Here is a 19485-nt window from a genome sequence, read left to right as displayed (position 1 = left end):
GCCGGCCAAACCCGGCACAGACAGACATGTGACACAAGTTCTGGGCGCACGTTTCCATGGAGCCCTGAGGAAGTCTGAGGCACTGCTGCAGCCCAGGGATACGCTGGATACTCTCCCTCCCTCCCCTGGTCCTTCCGGCATACAGGCATCCTGGCTGGGCAAGGGCCCTGGCCGTAGGCCACATTGCCCCTCCCTCAGCTGAGCCTTGAGGGGCAAAGCAGCCCATCCCACGACTCCAGGATGGGGAGTCGATGTAGTTTGGTCCATGGCTCCGTCCTGCAGCGACAAGATAAGAAAGGGATTGGTGTGGTTCCTCCATGATACTGTCTCCTGGCATCTATTGATGTCCTAAATGGACAGCACTTCCAACCATGGCCCACATTGTGGCACTCATAACATTGTCACTCCCTACCTCACCTGTGTGCCCTGCAGACATGAAAGCAGGACGGGAAGCCCTGCTCTGCCTTACACCCAGCCAAGGTTGGTGTTTTTCCACGTCGCCACATGTGTGCAGATGGGCTCGCACTTGACACTGTTTGCCGACCCGGTCTTTCTTTTCCGGGTCTTCCTCTTACTCTGGGGTGCAGCAACAGTCTGTGTCTTGTTATGGCAAGAAGAGAGACCCTGCGACCTCTTGGACTTGTGTGGGGCAGCTGTTGGCATTTGGGACAGAGTGCTCTGGCTGCAGGCACCTACAAGCCGGTGCCTCGCACACACCTCAGCCATTTCCTCCCCCATTGCACGATCGGCTATCATGTATGCGTCCGCTGTAGGGAATGCGGGTACTCTGCATCTGATACTATGTATTACCGGAACCCCTTTGCTCTGCACCCCTCTTTCCTATACGGTACTGGCGTCACCTACCTGTACCGCCACATCAAGTTGGCTGGTGAGTCCCGCACTGCGTTGCCTCAACCACTCATGTGCTGCCTATAGGGGTGCCTCTGCCATCATCTCCAACCCCTCAATCCTCTGCCTCGGCTGACCCAGCATCTGTAAGAGGTCCCGTACGCACTGAAGCATTTCTCCCAGTTCCCATACAGAGAACCCACAATCATTAAGTTCAGCTGGCGCTGGACTTGGTTCACGGTTGAGAGCCATTGAGGCCGTGCACTTCCTGTGCAGGCCCCATCAGGTGTCCTCCATGTTTGGGGAGGATTTTGCCGTCCACGCCTCTACCCCTTTAGCGACAGGATCCCGGCACATATCCTCCACTCTTTTACCTGTTATGTGGGTGGCATCCCGGCCCTCCACTGCCCCCTACTCTGTCGGATTAGCCCCATCTGGATAAAATTCTAGGCATTCTTCCTTCAGGAGGTGTTCTTTGGCATGCCTCAGCCACAGACGCGCATCTGGACAATCTCCACCTAAGAGGTAGACACACGGGACAGACATATAACCCTCCCAGGGTATGCTGCCGCTGGGCCTGGCACTTGCCTCTTGGATCCCGTCTTCCAAGCTTGCTTTGGGCTGCGCTTGTCTTTTTCTTCCCCATCGAGGTTGGAGCAGCGTTTCAGTGAGTCTTTTCTTCAAGCGCAGCTTCAGGAATCCTGCTGACTAAACCACTTGTAGACCACCAGGGGTCACACTGCTGCCCAAACCCGACACAGACAGACAAGGGACACAAGTTCTGGGCACACATTTTTATTTATTTTTTTCTTTTCCCGTGGGAAACGCCTTCCCCCATTTCGCTCGTGTACAGCGAAGTTCCAACATATGCACCAAACCCAGCACCCCCCTGTCAGCCTCCACACCTCCTGGCAAGCTTCTTCTCTTCCACCTGACTCTGGCTGCTGGAGTAGCGTCTGCTGGCTCCTTTTATAAGGCACCTGGAAGTGCCGCCAGGTGATTGTTGGTCTATTTCCGGGAGCACTTCCAGGTGTGGCAGAAGAGCTGCAATAAAGGGCTCAGCAGCTGCTGCACGGAACCCAATAGAGCTGCACCAAACTCCAGCTCCCATGGAACCTTGTGGGAGTCCAAGGCACCGCTGTAATCCATGGGGACTGCCACCTAGAGCTCTGGGGGAGGTAATGCTCTGGATACATTCCCTCCCCCAGTCCTTCCAGCATAGAGGCGTCCCGGCTGGGCGAGGGCCCCAGCTGTACGCCACAATGTCTTTCAAAAGCTTATTACAAGGAAAAGCCCTAAAGACTTGAATGCATCCAGCTTGGTGAACTTTGGACTTGAATTGATTATATATACATTTTTGCTGTAATTTAAGAAAGTCTCCACTGTGAATAAAGTGAGACTCACATAGTCTACAAGTTAAGACTTGAAGTAAATAAATTTTCAAGCTGCATTCAAATTAGGCAGGTTCCACAGCATAGGTGTTTAATTAAACATTATTAAAAGTTACCAAGAAAATCTGTATGATGCCTCATTATTACCTGCGTTGACATTAAATGTTTGCATTTACTTGACTGCTGGAAATAAAGTAGTAGTCATAAGTAGAGAATTTAACTGTCTAGGGTTTCTGAAAATGCTATATATTTTAGGGTTTAGTGTGGCAAAAGACATGCAAAATCAGGGTGTTTTCCAAGCAATCTTTCATTGTCCTGTAGTCCTTAATTATGCCTTAATAACATTTTTAGAACTGCATATCTCAAACAAATAGTCAAAACTTGGCATTAGCCATTTTATGTATTGAGTTTAAACTTGCAGAAACATTTCTATCCTTGCATTCAGCTGAATAAATATGAAATTGAATGCATTAAAGAATAATTTATTTTTTAAATGATGCTTCTTTTTGTTCCCGTTCATTTATATATACAGTGGAACCTTGGTTCACGACCATAATTCGTTCCAAAACTCTGGTCGTGAACCGAAGCAATTTCTCCCATAGGATTGTATGTAAATACAATTAATCCGTTCCAGACCATACGAACTGTATGTAAATATATATTTTAAGTTTTTAAGCACAAATATAGTTAATTAAACCATACAATGCACAGCGTAATAGTAAACTAAATGTAAAAACATTGAATAACACTGAGAAAACCTTGAGCAACAGAGAAAACTAACACTGCAGTAGTTCGCGCTATAGCGCTACCAACCGCTGGCTAAAAACACTTTTTTTTTTTTTTTAATGAGTTTTAAGCACAGGGAAAAAAATGAACATTTGAAAAAATCCGTAATTTAATAAACCACCAAGAAAAGTAACATTGCAACAATGCACGCTACGAACCAATCGTTGTAAACAGAAGTGAAAACAAAATCAAGCCCAGTGCATTCTTTAACTGCCTTCCTACCTTATGCGTCCAGCTCTTTCTCTGGCGCTGCCTGTGTGTGTGTGCGTCTCTCTCTCTCTCGCTCTGCCTGTGTGTATGTGTCTCTCTCTCGCGCTGCCTGTGTGTGTGTGTCTCTCTGTCTCTCTCTCTCTGTCGCATGCCTGTGTGTGTGTGTGTGTGTCTCTCTGTCTCTCTCTCTCTCGTGTGTGTCGCGCTCTCTGTCTCTCTTGCTCGCTGCACAGGAAATGCACAGGGAAAGACTGAACATGTACAAACCGAAAGGGAAACTGGCTTGTTTGTATACCGAGCGTGTGGTCGTGAACCGAGGCAAAAGTTTGGCGAACTTTTTGGTCGTAAACCGATTTGTACGTGTACCAAGACGTTAAGAGAACAGAGGTTCTACTGTGTGTGTGTGTGTGTGTGTGTGTATAATAATATATGAGATATTTTTCCAGAGCCTACATATTTTTGTATTTGTGGAAACATATTTAAAAAAAAAAAAAAAAAATACCAACTTTATTCTAAAATGTTTGTTTTCTAATAATTTCAGGCTAGCAAATCTGAAGTATAGTTTTTGGGAAATATATGGTTTGATGCTTACAGGTTGAAATGGCAGCATCATGCCAAGAGATGGCAGCATTGCTTTATTGATAAATGGCTGAAACACAGATGTTCTCCATATAGTTATGAATGCCTGGAACTTTCCACTCCTGAAATGTATTATTATCCAACTAATTGTTAAAGCAGCCAGTCTGCATTCTGGTAGAACTGCTCGAAGTGGTAATCTTATTCTCTATTATAATATTAGTCACAAAGGAATGTGTTATCTGAGCTGCAAATACCTTCTCAGTTTTTTTTTTTGTGTCTTTTGGAAACATTTATATGTCTGTTGAAATACTGCAGATTTTTTAAAATGCGTCAGTTTTTTGCCTTTATTTCAATTGCACTGTAATTTTAAAAGGTGCAATTTCCTTTTTTGTTGGGCCCTTAAAAGTCGGTATACTGTATGTGAAGCCATTTAGTTTTCATGTTTTTTTAGTAAACCTTGTTCTGTTTATATGATGCACCATTTATGACAATATTTTATTATTTATTATTTAATGTTTGTTTATGTAATATTGGAATTTGAAAACAAAATACCAAGTTTTTATATTTATGTTGGTTAAAGCATCTATACCTTGAAATGTGTTATCATTTCATTTAACTTTTTTTTTTACTTTTATTTTTTTTATTTTTTTCAGTGAACTTTGAGGCCCTCATTATTGCAATGGCAGTGGTAGGTGGGATCATCTTGTTGAGTGTCATAGTGTGCTGTTACTGTTGCTGTTGTCGAAGTAGCTCTTCAAGGTATTTTTTGTTCTAGTATTATTTTGCATTCCATTTTGTTTTAATATTTCTAATTTTCCTGCATGTTCACATGTTTTTAACTCGAAGCACAAACACTAAAATTGAAAAGGATTGGCAGATAATGTTAGCGGCAGTCTAAGTTTAAAACTGGTCTTTTTATTGGACAGTATATCAAAATGGCAAGGTGCTGAAGTAAATAGAAAAAACATATTTGAACAGAGAGGTCCTTCTATCTTAACTACATCTTTTATGGGGTTTTCTTTTATGATAGACCAACATACTAATTTCTCTACCTGTAGCCTTCAATGAAACATTAATTATACGCAACAAAATTGTCAGTGCTAAATTAACAATTATAATGTTAATGTAACAGTTACATATTTGTCCTCACAGGTGGCGCAGTGGTAGCGCTGCTGCTTTGCAGTAAGGAGACTGTGGAAGATTGTGGGTTCACTTCCCTGTTCCTCCCTGTGTGGATAGTGCTTTGAGTACTGAGAAAAGCGCTATATAAATGTAATGAAATTATTATTATTATTATTATTTGAATATGGAAATAGTGTTTCCATATTCACCCTGTAGGTGTTCATTTAACACTGGTGATTTTGCTATGACTGTGCTAGTAATGGCTAGAGGAGCAAGTAGATTTGATGTTGTCATTTTAGAAACTAATTTGAACCTTAAATTATATGAATGTTAAGTTTAAAAAAGTGATATTCTGTCTTTTTAAAAAAAATAAAAAATAAAAACTGCTGCATGGGTGAATAAAATAACTGAAAAAGCCAAATATTTAAATTAATATGAAGGAACTAATAAGAACCTTTTGCTTTTTGAACAGCTTTCATCCATCATGGAATGTTTTCATAGAAGTGTCATATTGTTTGTATTGGGTTATTATGCTGTGCTTCAAGAAGAAAAGCCTCTACTTCTGCCAGGAATGAAGGAGTTAGGAATGTACTTCTCATTCTCTGGTTCAAATTTTTGAAAACATTTCAATAATTTTTAGATCGGGTGATTTAGAACAGTGTGGAAGACGTTTAATTTCATGCTGGTGTACATGAAAGCACCATTGAAATAGTTTAGGATTGTGTATAGGGACCTTCTCATCCTGGATCAGGAAAATCTCATAAGGGCAAAGAGGATGTGTAAAATTACCATTTTTTTTTTTTTTTTTTGGTGGTTCAGTTTTTTTAGTCCTTGGCCATTATACAGTGATACAGAACCAACATTGCACCCCATGACTACCACATCTTTGTTGACCACACTACTAGTAATTCCCCACCATGTTTCGCAGTTGGCAAATTGACATTGTGAGTTGAAGGCATCCTTTGACTTGTTTCCTAGATACCCTGTGAGAAACACAGTAAAAGATTACACATCAGACCATGTTACTTTTTTCCATTGCTCAGTGGTGCAAGTTTAAAGTTCTTACATCATATTATGTGTGCTTGTGCTTTGGCCTTGTATACAAGTAGTTTGCAAATGGCAGCGTAATAATTTAAAGCTTTGGGAAGCTCACCCTATACTGTATAGTTTAGGCTACGCATATGCAGATTCATTTCTGTGGTAGTTTTTGATACTTTTAGTTTGGTGGAATTTGTCAAATAACCCATTTACTTCAAAGTTTTAACTCTCTTTGTTTATGGTCTTTTCCCCCTACATCTGTGCATTTATTTTCAATGAGTATATAATGCAAATGGCTGAATTGTCGAATCATGAAAATGGCTATAGGAAACATCAAGGGCCATTTTTCGTTTTCGTTATTCAAATGATATATATTATATATTTTTATGGATTTTAAGTAACATATATGTATTAGTATAACTGCATTATTTTATAGATGCTTCTTAGTATACTTGGATTCCTATACGCTCACTACTGTATCTACACACTTTCTGAATCTATCTAATAAATAAGCAAGAAAGTTTGTCTTTGTTACAACGCAATCATCAAGAGAGAAGAAGAGTAAATAACCAAATACAGTTTTGGTAATTAATTTAAAAAAAAAATGTAAATGCATAAACATGATTAGAAAATTAAGGAAAACCCTTAAACAGTAAATTCTAATTTATATCAAAGTAAAAAATTATATATCAAGGTTGTGAGAAAACACGTGATTGAGGTTACTATTCTAACTGGAAACGGAAAGGGGGGTGATGATTCTACGTATGCCTGCGATTTCCAGTGAACTTCCTTTCGAATTCAAAAGACTTCAATTTCCAGTTATTCTTGCATTTGCAATGTCCATAAAAAAAAGCGCAAGGACAATCACTTAGTTACTGGAGTTTGCCTCAAAGAACCATACTGTTCACACGGCCAGTTATGTGTCGCGTGTTCCATGGTAGGTTCAGGAAGTACTTATACATTCTTGCTCCTGATGGCAAAACGAAAAACGTCTATCATAAGGCACTCTTAATCAGTTATTCGTTAACTAGACATTAAACCCGTTACAATAACGGGCACTAGAACGGTAGTGCATAAACATTAGTAGGAACAGTCTATATTAAATGGCTGTATATTTACTGGCTTCTATGTGGCTGTAATATGCGTCATTGTATTGTGTGCCTTTAATTTTCTCTCGCAGTAATACTGGTTTGTATTTCCGTAAAATGCCCCTAATTTTCTCTGATAGTAATACTGGCTTTGATGTCCGTAATATACATTTAATTTTCTGTCACAACAGTGGGTAATCAGCAGATTCTCCCCAGCAACTGTTGTAATGTCTGGCGTGCAACTGATAATCGTGCCTTTTGCGTCTCTCCAGCAAGTACTGTGCAGTTCCCTAGCAAGTATTTTAATCTGTGCTGGCGTGCAGCTGATTATTGTATGTGTGCGTCTCCCCAGCAATGGATTTCATGTGTGCGAAAATCTACTTTTAAAAGTCATCCTATTGTAATATCATGAAAATTCATATACAGGTGCTGAGTTGATTTATTTCAGTAATTCCATTCAAAAAGTGAAACTTGTATATTAGTTTCATTCATTACACACAGACTGATGTATTTCAAATGTTTATTTCTTTTAATGTTGATGATCATAACTGACTACTAATGAAAGTCCCAAATTCAGTATCTCAGAAAATTAGAATATTGTGAAAAGGTTCAATATTGAAGACACCTGGTGCCACACTCTAATCAGCTAATTAACTCAAAACACCTGCAAAAGCCTTTAAATGGTCTCTCAGTCTAGTTCTGTAGGCTATACAATCATGGGGAAGACTGCTGACTTGACAGTTGTCCAAAAGGCGACCATTGACACCTTGCACAAGGAGGGCAAGACACAAAAGGTCATTGCTAAAGAGGCTGGCTGTTCACAGAGCTCTGTGTCCAAGCACATTAATAGAGAGGCGAAGGGAAGGACAAGATGTGGTAGAAAAAAGGGTACAAGCAATAGGGATAACCACACCCTGGAGAGGATTGTGAAACAAAACCCATTCAAAAATGTGGGGGATTCACAAAGAGTAGACTGTAGTTGGAGTCAGTGCTTCAAGAGCCACCACGCACAGACGTATGCAAGACATGGGTTTCAGCTGTCGCATTCCTTGTGTCGAGCCACTCTTGAACAAGAGACAGCGTCAGAAGCGTCTCGCCTTTGGACTGCTGCTGAGTGGTCCAAAGTTATGTTCTCTGATGGAAGTAAATTTTGCATTTTCTTTGGAAATCAAGGTCCCAGAGTCTGGAGGAAGAGAGGAGAGGCACAGAATCCACGTTGTGTGAGGTCCAGTGTAAAGTTTCCACAGTCAGTGATGGTTTGGGGTGCCATGTCATCTGCTGGTGTTGGTCCATTGTGTTTTCTGAGGTCCAAGGTCAACGCAGCCGTCTACAAGGAAGTTTTAGAGCACTTCATGCTTCCTGCTGCTGACGAACTTTATGGAGATGCAGATTTCATTTTCCAACAGGACCTGGCACCTGCACACAGTGCCAAAGCTACCAGTATCTGGTTTAAGGACCATGGTATCCCTGTTCTTGATTGGCCAGCAAACTCGCCTGACCTTAACCCCATAGAAAATCTATGGGATATTGTGAAGAGGAAGGTGCAATACGCCAGTCCCAACAATTCAGAAGAGCTAAAGGTCACTATCAGAGCAACATGGGCTCTCATAACACCTGAGCAGTGCCACAGACTGATCGACTCCATGCCACGCCACATTGCTGCAGTAATCCAGGCCAAAGGAGCCCCAACTAAATATTGAGTGCTATACATGCTCATACTTTTCATGTTCATACCTTTTCAGTTGGCCAACATTTCTAAAAATCCTTTTTTTGCATTGGTCTTAATTGATATTCTAATTTTCCGAGATACTGAATTTGGGACTTTAATTAGTTGTCAGTTATAATCATCAACATTAAAAGAAATAAACATTTGAAATACATCAGTCTGTATGTAATGAATGAATCAAATATACAAGTTTCACTTTTTGAATGGAATTACTGAAATAAATCAACTTTGTCATGATATTCTAATTTTATGACCAGCACCTGTATTTAGGAAAACCCCTTCAATGACTGACACTTTACCAGGCCAAGCTGACATCCTCAGAGTGAACACTTGCACAACAACAAACAGTAATCCCACCTCTTTGGGGAAGCTGGTCTCCTTGTCTCAGTACCCGATTGGATTTTTCGTCCCTTATGTTTTAGGTCTTACCTCATTTACCGAAATCCAATTGGATCGGCCGTGCGGTATTTTATAGGTCCCGCCCTCTCTGTCTTGTGTGACGCATCAGGCGGCCTTTGAAGCATTTGCTTTGACCGTACTCCGCGCATGCGCACTTCACCAGAAGACACACATGGACACTGGACGCACACGGGTTTTATTAAAGAGGATAATGGCAGTTTAACTTTTGAACAGTATTTGAATAATAAATTAATTGCCAAATAATAAAACTTTTTTCCAATTTTTTTCACTTCACTTTTTTCCAATTCAAGCAACAGCTGGGCATCCCCTCTAGTCATCATATACTGTATTTTCATTCCATTAACAGAATGTGGACATATCTGCAGTAAGAAAGAAGCACCTGAACATAATTTCAAGCAAGTTCAGAAAGCCACTTTCCATCTTACTTTGCCATTTTTGCATATTTTGACAGAGGTAACTGATACTAGTGGGGATCCCCAGGTTCTGTTCTTGTAAGACACGTTGGTAGAGCACATGGTGCTGTTTCAGAGCACACTTGACTACTCATTGAACATTATTTTACCATGACAGGTTAAATAAGTATTACTAGCCAACCCGCGGCGTAGCATACGGCGCATAATTATGTATTGATGGGTGAACACTTCCTGAAAGACACAGTTGTCCAAATGGGGTTGGTTTTGAGGATACGACTGTAGGTGAATGAACAGATGTAACTCTGGAGAGGGCAACACACAATACAGCGTTTTACATGCTGCATACAGCGATTCACATCCGCGACAAATATGATTCTTCTTGGATGGTGCTGGCGCGTCCATCCTCGCTCTCGAAGCATACACACTGCCTGGTCATGTGCCCAGTCGCAAGAGCAACTAACAGAGACCCGCCCACCAACTGTAAGAACATGTGAAAAAATATTTGCCCCCTTCCTGATTTCTTATTCTTTTGCATGTTTGTCACACAAAATGTTTCTGATCATCAAACACATTTAACCATTAGTCAAATATAACACAAGTAAACACAAAATGCAGTTTTTAAATGGTGGTTTTTATTATTTAGGGAGAAAAAAAATCCAAACCTACATGGCCCTGTGTGAAAAAGTAATTGCCCCCTTGTTAAAAAATAACCTAACTGTGGTGTATCACACCTGAGTTCAATTTCCGTAGCCACCCCCAGGCCTGATTACTGCCACACCTGTTTCAATCAAGAAATCACTTAAATAGGAGCTGCCTGACACAGAGAAGTAGACCAAAAGCACCTCAAAAGCTAGACATCATGCCAAGATCCAAAGAAATTCAGGAACAAATGAGAACAGAAGTAATTGAGATCTATCAGTCTGGTAAAGGTTATAAAGCCATTTCTAAAGCTTTGGGACTCCAGCGAACCACAGTGAGAGCCATTATCCACAAATGGCAAAAACATGGAACAGTGGTGAACCTTCCCAGGAGTGGCCGGCCGACCAAAATTACCCCAAGAGCGCAGAGACGACTCATCCGAGAGGTCACAAAAGACCCCAGGACAACGTCTAAAGAACTGCAGGCCTCACTTGCCTCAATTAAGGTCAGTGTTCACAACTCCACCATAAGAAAGAGACTGGGCAAAAACGGCCTGCATGGCAGATTTCCAAGACGCAACCCACTGTTAAGCAAAAAGAACATTAGGGCTCGTCTCAATTTTGCTAAGAAACATCTCAATGATTGCCAAGACTTTTGGGAAAATACCTTGTGGACTGATGAGACAAAAGTTGAACTTTTTGAAGGCAAATGTCCCATTACATCTGGCGTAAAAGGAACACAGCATTTCAGAAAAAGAACATCATACCAACAGTAAAATATGGTGGTGGTAGTGTGATGGTCTGGGTTGTTTTGCTGCTTCAGGACCTAGAAGGCTTGCTGTGATAGATGGAACCATGAATTCTACTGTCTACCAAAAAAATCCTGAAGGAGAATGTCCGGCCATCTGTTCGTCAACTCAAGCTGAAGCGATCTTGGGTGCTGCAACAGGACAATGACCCAAAACACACCAGCAAATCCACCTCTGAATGGCTGAAGAAAAACAAAATGAAGACTTTGGAGTGGCCTAGTCAAAGTCCTGACCTGAATCCAATTGAGATGCTATGGCATGACCTTAAAAAGGCGGTTCATGCTAGAAAACCCTCAAATAAAGCTGAATTACAACAATTTTGCAAAGATGAGTGGGCCAAAATTCCTCCAGAGTGCTGTAAAAGACTCATTGCAAGTTATCGCAAACGCTTGATTGCAGTTATTGCTGCTAAGGGTGGCCCAACCAGGGGGGGCAATTACTTTTTCACACAGGGCCATGTAGGTTTGGATTTTTTTTTCTCCCTAAACAATAAAAACCACCATTTACAAACTGCATTTTGTGTTTACTTGTGTTATATTTGACTAATGGTTAAATGTGTTTGATAATCAGAAACATTTTGTGTGACAAACATGCAAAAGAATAAGAAATCAGGAAGGGGGCAAATAGTTTTTCACACCACTGTGTGTGTATGTGTGTATATATATATATATATACACACACACACAGACACATCTACATATATACACATCTACATATATAGATATATATACATTGACACACACACACACACATATATATATATATATATATAAAATATATGTAATTGTGTTGTCATTGTTATGAGTGTTGCTGTCATATATATATATATATATATATATATATATATATATATATATATATATATATATATATATATATATATATGTGTGTACACTCACACACACATAAACATATACATATATACACATATCTACATATACACATATCCTTATATCTACATCCACATATATATATATATATATATATACATATCAACATATATACACATACATATACACACACATATACATATACTAGCAAAATACCTGCGCTTCGCAGCGGCGAAGTACTGCTTTAAAATTTTAAATAATAAACTGAGGGAAATTATACCAATAATTATTTGTTAAGGATCTCTTTGTATACCATGTTGTCAGTTCGCTCCTCCGGTTGTAATATGACCAAGTTGTGCGCTGAGCTTACTCTTGAGCATGCAACGTATAGTTGGCCATGTGAAAAGCAAATCAAGAACAGCAAGACCGCGCCAGCTGCGGAGCTCAGCTCGGAGCGAAATGAAGTGAATGAAATGAGGTGAATGGGAGGGGAGATGATCACGTGACTCCAACACCCGCCTTACCTCTCCATCCCTCCACAAACACAGTCTCTCGGATCCCAACTCTCCTTTTATATATATATATATATATTATATATATATATATATATATATATATATATACATAATATATACACATACACATATATATATATATATATAGCAAAATACCCGCGCTTCGCAGCGGAGAAGTAGTGTGTTAAAGAGGTTATGTAAACATATATATATACATAAACATATATATACATATCTACATATACACATATCTACATATACATATACAGTAATCCCTCGCTATATCGCGCTTCGCCTTTCGCGGCTTCACTCCATCGCGGATTTTATATGTAAGCATATTTAAATGTATATCGCAGATTTTTTGCCGGTTCGCGGATTTCTGCGGACAATGGGTCTTTTCATTTCTGGTACATGCTTCCTCAGTTGGTTTGCCCAGTTGATTTCATACAAGGGACGCTATTGGCAGATGGCTGAGAAGCTACCCAACTTACTTTTCTCTCTCCCTCTCTTGCGCTGACTTTCTCTGATCCTTACGTAGGGGGTGTGAGCAGGGGGGCTGTTCGCACACCTAGACTATATGGACGCTCGTCTAAAAATGCTGAAAGATTATCTTCACGTTGCTACCTTCTGTGCAGCTGCTTCTTGAAGTGACATGCTGCATGGTGCTTCGCATACTTAAAAGCTCGAAGGGCACGTATTGATTTTTGATTGAAAAACAAACTCTGTCTCTCTCTCTCTCTCTTTGCTCCTGACGGAGGGGGTGTGAGCTGCCGCCTTCAACAGCTTTGTGCCGCGGTGCTTCGCATACTTAAAAGCCAAACAGCCCTATTGATTTGTTTGCTTTCCTATCTCTTTCTGACAGGCTTTGCTCCTGACGCGCACTCCTTTTGAAGAGGAAGATATGTTTGCATTATTTTAATTGTGAGACAGAACTGTCATCTCTGTCTTGTCATGGAGCACAGTTTAAACTTTTGAAAAAGAGACAAATGTTTGTTTGCAGTGTTTGAATAACGTTCCTGTCTCTCTACAACCTCCTGCGTTTCTGCGCAAATCTGTGACCCAAGCATGACAATATAAAAATAACCATATAAACATATGGTTTCTACTTCGCGGATTTTCTTATTTCGCGGGTGGCTCTGGAACGCAACCCCCGCGATGGAGGAGGGATTACTGTATATACATATACACATCCACATATACATATATATATATATATATATATATACATATACAAATTTACATATCTACATATATATATATATACATATAAATATAGACATACATACATACATTCACATATGTATGTGTATATATATATATATATATATATCTCTACTTATTGGCTCCTGTATTTAGGATATAGCGGGTTGGATAATGGATGGATGGACATTTTGTATGCATAGCCCTATTTGCCCGTTTTCGTTTTTTTTCTGTCTTCAGTAATATTTCAGCAAACCCGGAGCTTGTCAGTTCAAATCCTGGTACTGACACCACTGTGTGACCCTGAGGAAGTCACTTCACCTGCCTGTGCTGCAAAAAACAAAAGTAATGTAACAAATTGTACCTCAGATGTTGCAAGTTGCTGGAATAAAGGCATAAGTAAAATAGATAAATATGTATTATACACATAAGAAGTATTAATTTATTTTCAGTCAAGTCATCTGCAGCAAACCTTTATAAATGAGGGTTTCTCCTTTTTAGATAGTGCAAACTGTTTCTTCTTCATTGAGGTTTTCTCTTGGAGAGCTTTTTTCATTTCATTGAAAATGAAAGCAGCAGCTGCCAAAATATGTAGCTTTCTTATTAATTTTTCAACATTGTGTAAAATAACTTTATAAAGTAACATAAAAGGTTTAAATACTGGTTATCCTTTTAGATCACTAAAATATTACTAAAGAGATACAAAAAAAGTAAAATGCATATGTTCTTTTTCTTTAAGGAGATTTAATATTACTGAAGAAAGAAAAAAAAAACTAAAACAGCCAAATGGGGCTATGCATACAAACTTAAAAGGTTTAAATAAAACAGAAATATACACTTTTATTTTTACTTGCTTAACTTGTGGAGGGTGTATCCTGTAGCAAAGCCCTAACTTTTTTTGTGAAAGCCCGTTTCAGTCAATAAGTCTTAAAAACAGGTGTAAAGATATTGACAATAAGCTACGCAAACCCACCAAGACATGGAATCGTTTAAATGAAGTATCATTACATCTTCCTTTCTTAAAGAGAAGTAAGGCAGTACTTATAAGCTTACATATATATATATATATATATATATATCTATATATATATATATATATATATATATATATATATATATATATATATCTATATCTAAATCCCCGCGAAGTACTGCTTTTAAATTTTTATGAAGAAGAAAAGCTTTTTAAATTGAGGGAAAATATCCCAATAGCAATTTGTTAAGGATCTGTTTTTTTGTGAAGCAGCCTTAACACAGCTTTTCCGCTGTTTTATAAACGAACGCCATATAATGTCTTCCTTTTTCTTTGCTTCGCCAAGGAAGGAGCCTTTTTATTAAATCCAAGGGTTCTTCGCTTTTTTTTTTTGTTTGTTTATTACAATTGTTATAGTTCTGTTTGTATACGACGTTGTCAGTTCAGCACTCAGGTTGTAATATGACCAAGCTGTGCAAGCTTACTGTTAAGAATGCAACGTATAGTTGTACATGAGAAAAGCAATCTTGCCTCAAATCAATGGCAACCTTTTGTAGGTCTATGAACTTAATTTAAAGTTTAGGTTTACACGGTGCTTTCTTTCTGAAGTACCTGCACTCATGAATATGTCTGTATGCGTCAGTCGCTCAAATCCCCGCGCTTCGCACCGGCGAAGTACTGCTTTTAAATTTTTATTAAGAAGAAAAGAAAACCTTTTAAAATTGAGGGAAAATATACCAATAACAGTTTGTTAAGGATCTGTTTTTTTGCAAAGTGATCATTTCGAGCTGACTTGCTGGCTAACCATAAGCGTTACCTGGTAGGTAACCACCCATACAATCAGATTGTGAATCAGACTATGAATGCCGTGAATGTAATTACCCCGATCTACATGCTGTCAAATAAACGAACCACACGATGTGGCGCAATTTTAGGGGCTTCGCCTCTAGCGCTGACGTCCGAGGTTCGATTCCCGTAAGGGAGTGAAGTGAGTGGGTGGTTACCTACCAGGTAACGCTTATGGTTGGCCAGCAAGTCAGGTAACATCAGCCACGGTGCCTTCAGTTGTGAGAAGCAGATCATAGAATGGATGAAAATAGTTTACTGTCAAATAATGCAAAGAGTACGCGACACATCTTTCCCCCTTATTCTTGGCTCATCAGGCGTACACACTCACTGCACTCGCTTACGGTAATCGAAACTTGGACGTCAGCGCTAGAGGGGCTTCGCAGCGGTGAAGTATTGCTTTTAAATTTTAATTAAGAAGAAAAGAAAACCTTTTTAAATTAAGTCTTAAAAAGAGGTGTAAAGATATTGACAATAAGCTACGCAAACCCACCAAGACATGCAATCGTTTAAATCAAGGCGCGAGTCGAAAAAACACCATCCCATAATATTAGTTAACGATTAACACATTTCTATATGTATTGTAAGCATACAATACAACTGATAATATGTTGCGCTTATTTATCTGGTGTACTGACATTTTTGCGCGTTTAACGGCTGAAATCTAACGTGGTTTGTGCCCTTCAGAATGAAAAGAGTTTGCATTTACCTTTTTAATAAAAGGCGAGCTTTTAAGCCTGAGAAATCACCCCGTAAATGCACATGTTTAATTGCACATGTGTTAATATGTATGCTTACACAGTATTAAAAGACACTCAACAATTACACAGTATTAACTCTTTTAGGGCTAATTTTTTTTTTGTTTCTTTTCTCCCAGGGCTGAATATTTTTCCAAAAACTAACATTTTTTAAAAAAGAACACAAAGCAATTGTTTAACATATCAAATCAACAAAAAATATTTACTTTTGACAAATGTTACTGTCTTGCATGTTGTATGAGCCTGAATTCTTTATGATTTCACATACATATCACATACATTTTACACAGCAAAGTCTGATCTCGCTCAAAGCAGCCAATTTCAGTCATTGCCACATTGCACTCCTTACAGTATGTGTTGTTTTGATGCCTATTTTTCAATTGTCTGTTGCTGCATTTTCTAACATATATTGTTAGTGTGTACTGTAGAGAGACAAGTCACCCATTTGCCATCGTGCCATGCCACTGCCACCAAGTTTTCTGCCTGCATGAAAACCGTATTGTCACCTCTTTTCATCTTCTGAAACTTTATGAACTTTACGAAGGCACTCAACTGGCAGCTGATCCGCTCGCGCGGCATTGGCTGGTGTCTGATCAGCTGATGCCTGTTTCTAACTCTCTTGCTCGATCTCCTGATCACTGCCAATAAAGTCCGATTCTGAAAAATCAAGAGTCCGACTCCGCGGTAATGCGCAAAACAACGTCTGCCAAGTGTTTTCTTTTCTGCACTTGCTTCGCTGCCTTTTCACATGTCGGTGCCATTCTTGCCTTTGTTTACATTTCGCAACTCACGCACACGCAATGTTTATTTGCCGAGTCAACGAGTCTAGCATTCCTCCAAGCACAGAGGGAATGCCTGTGACGTGACAGTGAGATTTGTCGCCATTAACAGCTGATTGTCGCCCTTTACCCCTGGATGTCGACTTTTGTCGACATTCGCCTTCAACCCCTCCTGTAGACAAAAGTCGACATCCGCCCTAAAAGAGTTAAGACACTCAACAATTAACGTCATTTACCTTCGTTCCCGCGTTTGACTTGTGCTGTAAATCTCTTCCTTGTTTTCAGTTCACGTGATTACGTAGGAGGCGTAATATGTGATAACGCAATACGTGACTCCGCCTCCTCCATTAGAGTATATGGACAAAAAATAGGTTCCAGTTATGACCATTACGCGTAGAATTTCGAAATGAAACCTGCCCAACTTTTGTAAGTAAGCTGTAAGGAATGAGCCTGCCAAATTTCAGCCTTCTACCTACACAGGAAGTTGGAGAATTAGTGATGAGTCAGTCAGTCAGTCAGTGAGTCAGTGAGGGCTTTGCCTTTTATTAGTATAGATACATATACACATACATACATACACATACATATATATATGCACACATACATACATACATACATTGTCTTAAAAAAATGCTTTAGTTGCCTCACATTTTTATGCAATCATTTTTGTTCACCCCACTGAATTAAAGCTGAAAGTCTGCACTTCAACTGCATCTGAGTTGTTTCATTTAAAATTCATTGTGCTAATGTACAGAACCAAAATTAGAAACAGTTTTCTCTGTCCAAATATTTATGAACCTAACTGTACATCTGACATATCACCTATTTCCATATATTCGATTTCTATTCGCCTTTTCGTTATTTCTCCGAGTAATTAATTTCTCTTTTATTGCGCTAATGCGATGTTTACATTCTTTGCTTTGACACTGTTGTTTTTTTTTTTCTGCTTTCGTATTCTGTATCTTGCTCTGCATGTGCTTCACTCCTACATTTTTTTTTTTTTTTTTTTTTGTTTTTTTGAGTCTTTTGAATTCTAGTTTTCATTATCTCTAACCTGCTCTGCAGGTGTTTGGCCCCCTTGTTTTTTAACCTCTTTATGATGTTTTACTTTGTTTTCTACTCTTTTTTTTATTTTATGACCTTGCTTTGTCCTGCTTTTTTTTTTTTTCTTCAATGACACCTTGTCTGTGGTGATTATTTTCCCTTTTTCGAGTAATAATTTCCGTTTGTTTGCACTACTGCGATCTTTACTTTCTTTTTTTTTTTTTTATACTTTCTAATTTTCCTACTTTCATATTCTTTAATTTTCTCCACATGTGTATCACGCCAATTAAAAAGAATGTTTTTTTTTTTTTTTTTTTTTTGAGCCTTTCGAATTCCACTGCTTTCATAATCTCTAACTTGCTCTGCATGTGTATAGTGCCAACATTTGTGAACATCTTTATGAAGTTCTACTTTGTCTTTTACTCTGTCTTTTAATTCTGAGCCCGATTTGGATGTGCTTTTTTTCAGTTCCACTTGTTCCGGGCTGATAATTACCTTCCTTATTTTCTGAATTTGCACCTAGATTATTCTTTTTCTTTTTTGTTCTTTTTTCTCTCCAATGCTTTTGAGTCTGTTTTCTCCACACTGCTTTCTTCTTCGCTTAGTCGTCGATGTTTCGTTTATAACATATTGTCCTTATACACTTTATATGCGCTGAGACCCCGGATCTGTGTGTGCTTAAATCCTTTAGACGACTGAATGTTTTGCTGCCTGTTGTCTTATTTGATATTGGTTGTAAGTAGGGCGTGTCTTGCAAGAATCTCATGTTCTAAGTTATCGCAAGACGGTCCTAGGTCAATCTCTTGGCACAAAGTCTTATGTTTAAAGTCCCCGCGAGACTCTCTGTGGCCATTCTCTTTCGTCTCACGGGTCTTTTAAGTGTCTTCCGTGATCTTAACGTGAAGATCATGTCACGTCTCCCGTCTTTCTCTCTCAGGATTTTATTTTATAATAGAGAGATGTTACCATAGATAAAGCCAGTCTTACAAAAATGGATGGATAGTTTGTACAATGGTTGACCTGGATATGACTACCATCCGATGAAGAATTTGCATATTTTCCACATTCACATTTGATTTTTTTTTTCTTTTTTTACTGTTCAAGGTGCTCATGTAGCAGCTCCGTATATGAATAATCTATGTGTTCAATTCTTCTAGTGAAGTATTAATTTAGGTGGGATGCACTACATCTTATGGCTATGTAGGTCTGTAACTGAATGTCCTGTTCTCCAGAAATATCTTTGCTATTTTATCTCACATCTCATAGTCCTATTTACATAACCGTTGATTCATGCAAGGTTTCCCCCCTTGACCCTGAACTGTATGGATGTGGTTAATGAAATCTGAGAATGAATATAAAGCCTGTGTTGCTAACAATTTAGTTTAGGTACTGGAAAAATTCATCAATTCCCATTTACTTTTATGTAAAAAGACCTTAAGACCTTGGTGAGATAAACCAGGTAAGCTCTGCT

General features: G+C 39.0%; 1 protein-coding gene across 1 annotated transcript in view; it reads left to right on the top strand.

Annotated features, from left to right (window-relative positions):
• LOC114663762 (pituitary tumor-transforming gene 1 protein-interacting protein) overlaps positions 1 to 19485 on the top strand; it is a 103248-nt gene that overhangs the window by 42761 nt on the left and 41002 nt on the right. Inside the window, exon 4 of the mRNA XM_051935922.1 lies at positions 4469 to 4574. Within this exon, the coding sequence (XP_051791882.1) occupies positions 4469 to 4574 (106 nt within the window). The remainder of the gene's footprint in view (positions 1 to 4468; positions 4575 to 19485) is intronic.

The sequence above is a fragment of the Erpetoichthys calabaricus genome, chromosome 13, assembly GCF_900747795.2.
Source record: "Erpetoichthys calabaricus chromosome 13, fErpCal1.3, whole genome shotgun sequence".
Classification (NCBI taxonomy): Eukaryota; Metazoa; Chordata; class Cladistia; order Polypteriformes; family Polypteridae; genus Erpetoichthys; species Erpetoichthys calabaricus.
Note: the sequence above shows the minus strand (reverse complement) of the source record. Positions and strands in the feature narration are given on the sequence as shown.